Source organism: Somniosus microcephalus, chromosome 16 (assembly GCF_052327205.1).
Source record: "Somniosus microcephalus isolate GS21.2 chromosome 16, FLI_Smic_1.0, whole genome shotgun sequence".
In the NCBI taxonomy this organism is placed as follows: domain Eukaryota; kingdom Metazoa; phylum Chordata; class Chondrichthyes; order Squaliformes; family Somniosidae; genus Somniosus; species Somniosus microcephalus.
Window position 1 is genome coordinate 5,164,388 of NC_141002.1, and position 13,192 is coordinate 5,177,579.

Consider the following 13,192-nt stretch of genomic DNA (forward strand, 5'->3'; position numbering starts at 1 on the left):
ACAATTCACACACTCGCTGTGAGATACCCCACTCCAACAATTCACACACTCACTGTGAGATACCCCACTCCAACAATTCACACACTCACTGTGAGATACCCCACTCCAGCAATTCACACACTCGCTGTGAGATACCCCACTCCAACAATTCACACACTCGCTGCGAGATACCCCACTCCAACAATTCACACACTCGCTGCGAGATACCCCACTCCAACAATTCACACACTCGCTGTGAGATACCCCACTCCAACAATTCACACACTCGCTGTGAGATACCCCACTCCAACAATTCACACACTCGCTGTGAGATACCCCACTCCAACAGTTCACACACTCGCTGTGAGATACCCCACTCCAACAATTCACACACTCGCTGTGAGATACCCCACTCCAACAATTCACACACTTGCTGTGAGATACCCCACTCCAACAATTCACACACTCGCTGTGAGATACCCCACTCCAACAGTTCACACACTCGCTGTGAGATACCCCACTCCAGCAAGTCACACACTCGCTGTGAGATACCCCACTCCAACAATTCACACACTCGCTGTGAGATACCCCACTCCAACAATTCACACACTCGCTGTGAGATACCTCACTCCAACAATTCACACACTTGCTGTGAGATACCCCACTCCAACAATTCACACACTCGCTGTGAGATACCCCACTCCAACAATTCACACACTCGCTGTGAGATACCCCACTCCAACAATTCACACACTCGCTGTGAGATACCCCACTCCAACAATTCACACACTCGCTGTGAGATACCTCACTCCAACAATTCACACACTCGCCCGAGATACCCCACTCCAACAATTCACACACTTGCTGTGAGATATCCCACTCCAGCTATTTCTGGGCTACTATGGTTAGAGATCAAAAGGTTTAAGAAAAGTGATTGTTGCATTAAAAGTGTTGAACTGCAAACCTCTTATTGTAGAAGCAAAATGGTGGAGGAAACTTGTTGCGAGAGCCCGGAAATGAGTAGGAATAACCCCATCCCTCGCCTGCAGTCTAGGCAGATTTGCTAGCACAACTTTAGAAAGCAGAGCTCTGGTACAATGCACACAATACATGGCACCATTTAACTTAATGCAATCCAACATTTTTAGACTCCTGTTCAAGCTCCTGAGCAGATGAGAAGTCCATTTGTTTCTTGGCCTTATCTGTAAGGAAGAAAGGGACCCTTAAATAATACATTTATTGTGAATGTTGCAGAATGAGAACAACACACCAGACGTACCCCTTAGAAAGTGACTCCCAACACATCTCCTGAGTGCAACGCCTCCAACTCCTCCCACCTTTTACAGCAGGTGTATGAGTGGAGAACATCTGCTGAACCACTGAGATTATCCAATTACAACAACAACGTATATTTATACAGCACCTTTAACACACTGTAACGTCCCAGGGTGCTTCACAGGAGCGATTATCAAACAAAATCTGACACCGAGCCACATAAGGAGATATTTGATCAGGTGATCAAAAGCTTGGTCAAAGAGGTCGGTTTGAAGGAGCGTCTTGAAAGAGGGAAGGGAGGTAGTGCAGAGTTTAAGGACCAGGCAGCTGAAGGCAGGGCTGCCAATGTGGAGCGATAAAAATTGTGGATGCTCAAGAGGCCAGAATTAGAGGAGTGCAGATATCTCGGGGGGTTGTGGGGCTGGCAGAGATTACAGAGATAGGGAGGGGTGAGGCCATGGAGGGATTTGAAAACAAGGATGAGAGTTTTAAAATCGAGGCATTGCTTAACTGGGAGCCAATGTAGGTCAGCAGGTGATGGGTGAGCGGGACTTGGTGCGAGTTGGGACACGGGCAGCCGAGTTTTGGATGACTTCAAGGTTACGGAGGGTAGAACGTGGGAGGCCGGCCAGGAGTGCGTTGGAATAGTCGAGTCTAGAGGTAACAAAGGCAGGGATGAGGGTTTCAGCGGCAGATGAGCTGAGGCAGGGGCGGAGTCGGGCGATGTTACAGAGGTGGAAATAGGCAGTCTTAGTGATGGCGCTGATATGTGGTCGGAAGCTCATTTCAGGGTCAAATATGACACCAAGGTGGCCAACAGTCTGGTTCTGCCTCAGACAGTTGCCACGGAGAGGGATGGTGTCGGTGGCTAGGGAACAGAGTTTGTGGCAGGGACCGAAAACAATGGCTTCGGTCTTCCCAATATTTAGTTGGAAGAGATTGCTGCTCATCTAGTACTGGATGTTGGACAAGCAGTCTGACAATTTAGAGACAGTGGAGGGGCTGAGAGAGGTGGTGGTGAGGTAGAGCTGGTTGTTGGCAGCATACAGGTGGAAAGTGACGCTGTATTTGTGGATAGTGTCACCGAGGGGGCAGCGTATAGATGAAAAATACAAGGGGCCAAGGATAGATCCTTGGGGGACACCAGAGGTAATGGTGTGGGAGCGGGAAGAGAAGCCGTCTCTGGATACAACTTGATAGATAACAATGGCTGTAGGGAGCCTGCACAGTTCGCTTGCCGGCTTTTCAATGCAAAACTGTATTAAAGGGGCCACGTGGCACCAAAAACAATTACAGGGAACATTGGTGGTCAACTGTGTCAAAAGGCTGCAGACATGTCAGGAAGGACGAGGAGGGAGTCACATAGGATGTCACTTGTGACTTTGATAAGAGGCGTTTCAGTATTGTGGCAGGGCGGAAACCTGATTGGAGGGATTCAGACATGGAGTTCCGGGAAAGTGGGCATGGATTTAGGAGGCGACAACATGTTCAAGGACTTTGGAGAGGAAAGGGAGGTTGGAGATGGTAGTTTGCAAGGACGGAGGGGGTCAGGGGTTGTTTTCTTGAGGAGAGGGGTGATGACCAATGTTCCTGTCTGAAGCTCCCATGCAGCGCATGGGCCGGTTTCTCAGTGGAAAAATCGCACATGCGCGGAAGTTTGAATGGGCCACCCAACCCCTTAAAGGGGCCGTGCACCCAAAATAATTATGAGGGAACATTGGTGATGATGCCAGATTTGAAGGAGCAGGGAACAGCACCTGAGGAGAGAGAGCCATTAACAATATCAGCTAACATTGGAGCCAGGAAGGGAAGTTGGGATGTCAACAGTTTAGTGGGAATAGGGTCGAGGGTGCAGGAGGTGGGTCTCATGGACAAGATGAGCTCGGAGAGGTCATGAGGGGAGATAGGAGAGAAACTAGAGAAAGATCCGAGTTCAGGGCTAGGGGAACCTTAGAGGAAGTTTGGCCTGGTGTTCTAGGGGAAGGTAGGGAAGTGGCAGAGGCAGCTGATTGGATGGTCTCAATCTTAGGGACAAAGAAGTCCCTGAGCTCCCCGCACTTGTTGTTGGAGGTGAGAGTGGAGGAGACAGGGGAGAGGGGTTTATGAAGATGGTTAGCAGTAGAAAATAGTAGCCCTGGGTTTTCTTTGCATTCCAGAATGATCCTGGAATAGTGAGCAGTTTTGGCCGACAAGAGTAGGACCTGATAATGCTTTATGTGGTCCAGCCAGATCCGGCAGTGAATGGCTAAACCAGTTGTCCGCCATCTCCGTTCAAGCCTACGTCCCTTGGACTTAAGGGAGTAGAGATGAGGTCCATAGGAGGGGGAGCGACCAGGGTGAGAGAGAGCAGTTATTTTAACGGGGACTAGGACATCAAAGGTGATGCTGAGGGTGTGGTTGCTGCAGAAATGTTGTGGTGAATGGAGGGCCAAAGACTGGACAGTTGGGATTTTGAAAGTGCAGTTGTAAGAGAGTTGGGAGAGTTATTTTTTCCAGGGGCGTCTTATGTTAATTAATAAATAGACATTCTTATTATGAACACAGCTAGCCTTTGCTAGTTACTTTATTGAGCACATGTGGACTAGGTACTGTATCTGTAGAGGCTTCCATCTTGACTGTTGCCTTGTGGGTAGCCTAGCCTCATGGGTAATGTAGTCTTAATATAATATATAGCTGGGTAGTGTAGTCTTATACATACAGCTATATACAGCTCTCTGGCTCCACCTAGTGTCCACTATAGAATGACATGCTATTGATCACTACATCCCCCTTTCTTTGAGGTTTAACAAAATCAATATCAATCAACTTTCAAGAAAACAATAAAGATAATATCAGTAACACTTTTGTTAGTGCTCTATAAACATAAACATTTTCAAAACAGTCAACACATTTTCAAAGCTTTACATTGTACTCAAAGATTAAGTCTATCAGGCTTTTTTGCTTCACGTGTGGATCTTCTCAACATGGGTAAGTCTGATGTGTCTTCATGAGATTGTTCTGGCGGTGAATGACAAGATGCAGTTGCGGCATTGTCATCAATCTGCTCTTGTATAGATCGAGGTCTCCTTGCGATCTTTGCTTGGAGAGGGTTTCAGTGTTTCCTTCACTCTTCATGCCATAGCTCTCAATGTAGTCAATGCACTCTCGAAAAACTGCTGGCAGCTGGATCCCATCATACAGCATAGTCCTCTCAGCAGCCTCGGCTAATGGAACACCAAAGATTGGCCTGAGGGAAGAAGGAGTATCCACCGGAACTGCTTCCTGCTCTGGTGCAGGCTTCTTCTTTTTCTTTTTCTCTTTCCACTGCTTAACAACATCTGCTGTGGTTATATCTTTGGACTTTTTCTCCTTGTGTTTTTCCTCTTTGTGCTTTTCTTCCTTTGGCTTCTCTTTGACCTTAAAGTCTTTTTCTTTCTTCTTGGAGAAACTAGGCTTTTTGAAGACATGGATACCCTTTGGCCTTTTCATCCTTGATGGGCTCTCTGCTTCATCACCTGAGTCATCTGGTCTGCTTATGGCACAGTTTATACGGTAGACTCTCTTGACCAGTTCTAAGTCTTCACAAGCTTTGTCACCTAGTATCGAATCAAGTCTTTCAGCCACAACAGAAAACATGAGATGATGCACTTTGTCTTTGACTGTCACTTTAAGTCTGCATACACCTAAGCTATCTATTTTCTGTCCATTATAGCTCTTCAGTAGTACTGACTTTTTCTGTATTTTGGGCTTTTCTTTCATATTTTTTATGTCACTCATACTGATTAAGTTTGCTTTTGCCCCAGTGTCCAGTTTCAATGTAACTAATGCTCCATTTATCTGCAGTGGGATCATCCATTTGTCCACTTTTACTGCATTGACTTTATGTTCAGCATTGTCTATTTCTGAGGGCTGCACATTTTCTGTATCTTTTTTGATATCGTCACATGACACCATTCCTACAAAAAATGTCTCACTTAAATCAGTGTCCTCAATCACATTAACTCGTTGCCCTTTCGTCGTTTTTACTTTTGAAAAGCATTGTTTGGCAAAGTGATTCTTTCCATTACACTTTGTGCACATTTTTCCAAACGCTGGGCATTGTCTTAACTGGTGTTTGTAACCACAGTGTTTACAATTAAAAATTTCATCCTCCGATTGCTTTTCATTTCTGTTCTGCCCACGTTTCTTCCCCTTGTAGGACACAGCACCGACAGCAGCATTTTCACTCATTACAATCGCATCATTATTTATTTCACTGAAAGTCTTCGCGTGCTTTCGAGCTAGCTCGCTGGCTTAGCATATTTTCACCGCATTTTCCAAATTTAGTTCGGTTTCTCTCAACAGACGTTCCCTGACTTTTTTATCATGAATACCAAACACAATCTGGTCACGAATCATGGATGCTTTGAGCTCAGAGAAATTACATGTCTGTGCTTTCAGTTTCAGATCAGTTATAAAGCTATCAAAAGTCTCATTTTGTAGCTGTGTCCGAGAACGGAAGATGTATCTTTCATACGTCTCATTCTTTTTGGGAGAACAATGCGCATCAAATTTCTGTAGCACATCGTCTAATTTTCCTCTGTTCTCCTCTGGATTAAATACAAATGTATTAAATACCTCTATCGCCTGTGGGCCTGCAACCGTAAGCAGCAACTCTATCTTCCTTGCGTCTGGCTTCATACCGAATCCGATGGCTGCAATGTAGAGTTCGAATTGTTGTTTAAAAGTTTGCCAATTGTAGTCGATTTTTTCTGTGAGTTTCAAACGCTCTGGTGGCTTCAAATTCTCCATGTCGCTTTTCACAATTTTCAGCAGATCTTCACCATCCTGGTACCATGTTATGTTCATTAATAAATAGACATTCTTATTGTGAACACAGCTAGCTTTTGCTAGACACTTTTATTGAGCACATGTGGACTAGGTACAGTATCTGTAGAGGTTTCCATCTTGACTGCTGCCTTGTGGGTAGCCTAGTGCCTCATGGGTAATGTAGTCTTAATATAATATATAGCTGGGTAGTGTAGTCTTATACATACAGCTATATACAGCTGTCCGGCTCCACCTAGTGTCCACTATAGAATGACATGCTATTGATCACTACAAGGGCGGACACAGACGGAAGTAGAATTGTGGGGGTGGGGGATGTGGGTGGAGAGCGATGCAAGGAAGTGATCACTGATGGCCTTATCTGTGATTGACATGATGGGAGCAGCGAGGCCACATGAGATGGCAAAGGTCAAGGGGTGGCTATGAACATAGGTTGGGGATTTTATATTGAGAGATAAGGGAGGATAGGAGGGCGGTGAACTCAGAGGAGAGAGAGCATGATGAATGGAGATGGAGGTTGAAATCACTGAGGAGTCATTCGGTGCAGAGGCTGAGGGAGGAAAGCAGTGAAGATAGCCGAATAACTGGCAGAGTCCATAGGGTCAGTGCTGGGAGCAGTGAGTGGGACAGGGAGGAGATCGGCAAGGTTAGCCCCCCGTGGGTGCACTGGGTGGGAAGGTCGGCAAGAGAGTAGGATGGAACAGTTGGAGTTGCTGCTCGTAAGAAGGCAGCAAACCAATGCCTCAATGGACCCTTCGGAGGATGCCAAGAAAGGCACAGATAGCTGTAGGCTTATCTAACAGGGAGTCAAGCCTGGGACGGCGGCAGGAGAGTAGGAAGGTAGAGGAATGCTGAAGGGCTGGAGTAGGGGTTTGGGAGGGCAGAGTACCCGAGACAGGAGAAATGAAAGGAGGCATGACGGCAGGTGTATAGAAATAGGAGGATAGAGCAGATGAATGCGTGGCTGGAGAGATGGTGCAGGAAGGAGGGCTTCAGATTCCTGGGATATTGGGACCAGTTCTGGGGTAGGTGGGTCCTGTAAAGGCTGGACTGGTTGCACCTCAACAGGGCCAGAACCAATATCCTCATGGGGAGGTTTGCTAGTGCTGTTGGGGAGGGTTTAAACTAATTTGGCAGGGGGTTGGGCACCAGGATGTAGCATTAGAAAGGGGAAATAAAGTGCTCAAAGGATTGGGAGAGGCAGAGAGCACTACAGTAAGAAATAGTAAGGTATTAGGTGAAGTCAGACTAAGAGAGAATACAAGAAGGTCTAAGATAGGTGTACAATGCATGTGTGTAAATGCATGAAACGTGGTAAATAAGGTTGGTGAGCTGCAGGCGCAAATAGTCGCATGGAAATATGATGTGGCGATAACAGAGACCTGGCTTAAAAAAGGACAGGATTGGGTTTTTAATATGCCTGGATATAAGGTATTCAGGAAAGATAGGGAAGGAAAGATAGGAGGTGATGTTTCAGTATTGATTAAGGAGAATGTTACAGTGCTGGAGAGAGAGGATGTCCTGGAGGGGTCAAGGACAGAATCTATTTGGTTAGAGTTGAGAAACAATAGCAGTGCCATTACACTACTAGGTGTATTTTATAGGCCACCAACTAATGGGAAGGATATAGAGGAGCAAATTTGCAAGGAAATTAGAGAGCGACAAGAACTCTAGAGTAGTGATAATAGGGGACTTGAATTATCCTAATTTAGACTGGGATTGTAATAGTGTACAGGGCAGAGAGGGGAAGAATTTCTAAAGTGTGTTCAGGAGAACTTTCTTGATCAGTATGTTTCCGGCCTGACAAGGAAGGAGGCATTGCTGGATCTGGTTCTGGGGAATGAGGTGGGTCAACTGGAGCAAGGGAAAGTAGGGGAACTTTTAGGGAACAGTGATCATAGTATCATAAGGTTTCGATTAGCTATGGAAAAGGACAGGGAGCAATCTAGAGTAAAAATACTTAATTGGAGGAAGGCAAATTTCAGTGGGTTGAGAATGGATCTGGCCCGGGTAAAGTAAAATCAAAGATTGGCAGGCAAAATTGTAGTGGAACAATGGGCTGCCTTTAAAGAGGAGCTGGTTCGGGTACAGTCGAGGTACAGTCCCACGAGGGGGAAAGGTAGGGCAACTAAAGCCAGAGCTCCCTGGATGACGAAAGAGATAGAGAGTAAGATGAAGCAGAAAAAGAGTGCGTGTGACAGATGTCAGGTTGAGAATACAAATGAGAATCAGGCAGAATACAGAAAGTTCAGAGGGGAAGTGAAAAAGAAAATAAGAGGGGCAGAGAGAGGGTATGAGAATAGATTGGCAGCTAACATAAAAGGTAATCCAAAAGTCTTCTATAGGCATATAAATAGTAAAAGGGTTGTAAGGGGGAGGGGTGGGGGTGATTAGGGACCAAAAAGGAGACCCATGCAGGGAGGCAGAGGGTATGGCTGAGTTACTAAATGAGTACTTGGCATCTGTCTTCACCCAGGAAGAAGATGCTGCAAAAGTCATAGTGAAAGAGGAGGTCGTGGAGATACTGGATGAGATAAAAATTGATAAAGAGGAGGTACTAGACAGGCTATCTGCACTTAAAGTAGATAAGTCACCAGGACCGGATGGGATGCATCCTAGGATGCTGAGGGAAGTTAAGGAGGAAATTGCGGCGGTACTGGCCATAATCTTTCAATCCTCCTTAGAAGTTGGGGTGATGCCAGAGGACTGGAGAATTGCAAATGGGGAATAGAGAGGAGAAAATAGAAGGGAGCCCAGAGTTAAAGTCCAGAAGCTATTTGAAGGGTAGAGTATCGAATGATGCACTGATGGAGGTGTTTCTGTGGGAAAGAAGATCCAGGAGGTTTGCAGAATCGGCTGTGGGGCAGAAAAACAGTGGTGAAGTTGGAAATCACCATAAGATCGAGAAACGGCGGAGAAATGTACTTCGGCTCGGGAGCCTAAAACTCTCGCCAGGAACAACCTTCTTCTTAGGCAGTCCCTCGGAACCGAGGATGACTTGCTTCCACATTAAAAATGAGTTCTCAGGTGACTGATGAGTCCAATGCGGGACCTGCAGTCTCTGTCACAGGTGGGGCAGACGGTGGTTGAAGGGATGGGTGGGTGGGGTGCTTGGGTTGATGTGCGCTGCCTGCGCTTGGCTTCCGCTTGCTCCCGGCGAAGAGACTCGAGGTGTTCGGTGCCTTCCTGGATGCTTCTCCTCCACTTTGTGCGGTCTTGGGCCAGGGATTCTCAGGTGTCGATGGGGATGTTACAATTTTTCAAGGAGGCTTTGAGGGTGTCCTTGAAGCGTTTCCTCTGCCCACCTGGGGCTCTCTTGCCGTGTCGGAGCTCCGAGTAGAGCGCTTGTTTTGGGAGTCTCGTATCGGGCATGTGATCAATGTGACCCGTCCATCGGAGCTGATCGAGCGTGGTCAAAGCTTCGATGCTGGGGATGTTATACTGAGCGAGAACACTGATGTTGGTGCGCCGATCCTGCCAATGGATTTGCAGGATCTTGCAGAGGCAGCGTTGGTGGTACCTCTCCAGTGCTTTGAGGTGCCTGCTGTACATGGTCCATGTCTCTGAGGCATACAGAAGGGCAAGTATCACTGCTGCTCTGTAGACCATGAGCTTGGTGCCGGGTTTGAGGTCCTGGTCTTCAAACACTCTCTTCCTCAGGCGACCGAAGGCTGCACTGGCACACTGAAGGCGGTGTTGGACTTCGTCATCGACGTCTGCCCTTGTTGGCAGTAGTCTCCCGAGGTATGGAAAGTGGTCCACGTTGTCCAAGGCCTTGTCGTGGATTTTGATAATCGGGGGGCAGCACTGTGTGGTAGGGGCAGGTTGGTAGAGGACTTTTGACTTACGGATGTTTAGTGTAAGGAGGTCGAACTCCAAACCATCGTCAACACCTTCACCGAAGCGTACGAGAGCCAGGAACCAGACTGCAGCTTTACCCACATCCTGTTGGACCCACTCTTCTGGAGCTGAGAGTTGCTGCAAGTTGCCAATTACTTTAAGCCTCGTATCACTTACCCGTTTGTACCCACATTGATATGTGCTGTCACCCGTCCCTGACCAAGACCCCCTTCCCTAGATTTCTCTGCAGGTCTTACCTGTGATGCCCGAATCTTGTCTCCACTGGAGAGGTAGAAAGGAGGAAATGAATAAAAAAAAGTCAGCCACAAATACAACACAATCAATGGAGAATCAGAATAACAGAAATACCTCAACTATTTTTAACTCAAACTATTGGACAATCAAACCACCGCAAGCTGTCCGGACAGCAGCCCCAGCGCTCCCTCTGCAGATGAGCATTGGAATAGTCAGGCTCCCTCTGCAGGTGAGCATTGGAATTGTCAGGACAGGAGCTCCAGCGCTCCCTCTGCAGGTGAGCATTGGAATTGTCAGGACTGGAGCCCCAGCGCTCCCTCTGCCAGTGAGCATTGGATTTGTCAGGACAGGAGCCCCAGCGCTCCCTCTACAGGTGAGCATTGGAATTGTCAGGACTGGAGCCCCAGCGCTCCCTCTGCAGGTGACCATTGGAATTGTCAGGACTGGAGCTCCAGCGCTCCCTCTGCAGGTGAGCATTGGAATTGTCAGGACTGGAGCCAGCGCTCCCTCTGCAGGTGAGCATTGGAATTGTCAGGACTGGAGCCCCAGCGCTCCCTCTGCAGGTGAGCATTGGAATTGTCAGGACAGGAGCTCCAGCGCTCCCTCTGCAGGTGAGCATTGGAATTGTCAGGACAGGAGCTCCAGCGCTCCCTCTGCAGGTGAGCATTGGAATTGTCAGGACTGGAGCCCCAGCGCTCACTCTGCAGGTGAACATTGGAATTGTCAGGACTGGAGCCCCAGCGCTCCCTCTGCAGGTGAGCACTGGAAGCTCCAGCGCTCCCTCTGCAGGTGAGCATTGGAATTGTCAGGACAGGAGCTCCAGCGCTCCCTCTGCAGTGAAATATTGGAATTGTCAGGACAGGAGCTCCAGCGCTCCCTCTGCAGGTGAGCATTGGAATTGTCAGGACAGGAGCTCCAGCGCTCCCTCTGCAGTGAAATATTGGAATTGTCAGGGCAGGATCTCCAGCGCTTCCTCTGCAGGTGATCATTGTAATTGTCAGGACAGGAGCTTCAGCGCTCCCTCTGCAGGTGAGCATTGGAATTGTCAGGACAGGCGGACCAGAATAAAAACAAAATTATGGAAATACTCAGCAGGTCAGGCATCATCTGTGGAGAGAGAAACAGAGTTAACAGTCCATTCAATCCGCAAGTGTGACCTCGAGCTTCCGGTTGCCTGTCACTTTAATTTTCTGCTTCTGTCCTACTCTGACCTCGGCCTCCTATACTGTTCCAATGGAATGATGGTGCGAGGCAAAATGAGGTGGTAATGGGACAAGTAAAGAAACAAAAGATGGGTCTAGAGGAGGTGTAAATGGGAATGGCAGAATCATCAACAGCTGCCGTCCTAAAAAGTGGTGGCAGAGGTTATGGTCTGAAATTGTTGAATTAATGTTGAGTCCAGAAGGTTGTAAAGTGCCTAATTGAAAGATGAGGTGCTGTTCCTCGAGCTTACACTGAGCTTCATTGGAACAGTGTAGGAGGCCGAGGACAGAGAGGTCAGAGTGGGAGAGAAGCAGAGGATTAAAGTGACAGGCGACCGGAAGCTCGAGGTCACGCTTGCGGACTGAATGGACTGTTTTGTCACTAGTGCTCCTGTCATCAGTATCTGTATCCATCTCCATCTTTCAGAGAGGGGAAATGGAGAAGGAGAAATGAGAGGGAGAAGCAGAAGGGAGAAGGAGACGGAGAGTGGAGAAGGGAAAGGAGTAGGAGAAGGAGAGGGGAGAAGAAGGAGAAGTAGAAGGGAGAGGTGAGAGTGGAGAGCGGAGAGGGGAGGAGAGGGGAGTTGAGAGAGTGGAGAGAGGGGAAAGGGGAGTGGGGAGTGGGTAGAGGAGCAGGAGAGCGGAGAGGGAAGGAGAGAGAGAGAAGAGGAGAGGTGAGAGTGGACAGGAGAGAGGGGCGAGAGGAGAGAGGAGAGGGGTGGGAGAAAGGAGAGAGGAGAGGAGAGGAGTGGGAGAGAGAGGGGAGAGGAGAGAGAGGAAAGGGGTGAGAGGAGAGTAGAGAGATGGGGAAAGGACAGGGAAGAGGGGAGAGGAGAGGGGAGAGGGGAGAAGAGAGGGGAGAGGGGAGAGGGGAGAGGAGATGGGAGAGGGGAGGAGGGAGAGGGGAGGAGAGAGAGGGGAGGAGAGAGAGGGGAGAGTGGACAGGAGAGAGGGGCGAGAGGAGAGAGGAGAGGGGTGGGAGAAAGGAGAGAGGAGAGGAGAGGAGTGGGAGAGAGAGGGGAGAGGGGAGAGGAGAGAGAGGAAAGGGGTGAGAGGAGAGTAGAGAGATGGGGAAAGGACAGGGAAGAGGGGAGAGGAGAGGGGAGAGGGGAGAAGAGAGGGGAGAGGGGAGAGGAGATGGGAGAAGAGAGGGGAGAGGGGAGGAGAGAGAGGGGAGAGGAGAGAGACGAGAGAGGGGAGAGGGGAGGAGAGAGAGGGGAGAGGAGAGAGACGAGAGAGGAGAGAGGAGAGGGGGAGGGGGAGAAGAGAGGAGAGAGGGGAGGGGAAACGAGAGAGGGGAAGGGAAATGAGAGAGGGGAGGGGAATGGAGAGAGGGGAGAGAAAAGGGGAGAGGGGAGTGGAGAGGGGTGAGGAGAGATGGGAGAGGAGAGGTGCGAGGAGAGGTGAAAGTGGAGAAGGGAAAAGGGAGAGAGGAGAGGGGAGAGGAGATGGGAGAAGGGAGGGGAGAGGAGAGAGGAAAGGGGAGAGGGGAGGGTAGAGGGAGAGAGGGAGAGGGAGTGGGAGAGAGGGGCGTGGGGAGAATCAAGAGAGAAGGTGAATGGGGGTTTGAGGAGAGGGAGAGGGGAGAGGAGAGAGATGGGAGGGAAGAGGCGAAAGTGGAGAGGTGAAGGGAAAGTGGAGAGGGGAAAGGTGAAGGGAAAGAGGGCAGTGGGGAGAGTGGAGAGGGAGAAGGAGAGGGAGTGGGTAGGGGAGAGGTGAAAGGGGAGAGGGCAAAGGTAAGAGCAAAAAAGGGGAGAGGAAAGAGTGGAGAGGAAGAGGGGAGAGTACCATTGTCAGGAAACCCCTGTTAAATGGAGGGGAAAATCCAGCTTCAG

General features: G+C 48.8%; 1 protein-coding gene across 1 annotated transcript in view; it reads right to left on the reverse strand.

Moving 5' to 3' along the window:
• Positions 1 to 862: 862 nt before the first annotated feature.
• Positions 863 to 13,192, reverse strand: part of LOC147105950 (uncharacterized) — a gene marked incomplete at its 5' end in the record, with an annotated part of 367,623 nt that continues 355,293 nt past the window's right edge. Inside the window, 2 exons of the mRNA XM_086009773.1 lie at positions 863 to 1,181; positions 10,158 to 10,182. Of these exons, the coding sequence (XP_085865899.1) occupies positions 1,105 to 1,181; positions 10,158 to 10,182 (102 nt within the window). The remainder of the gene's footprint in view (positions 1,182 to 10,157; positions 10,183 to 13,192) is intronic.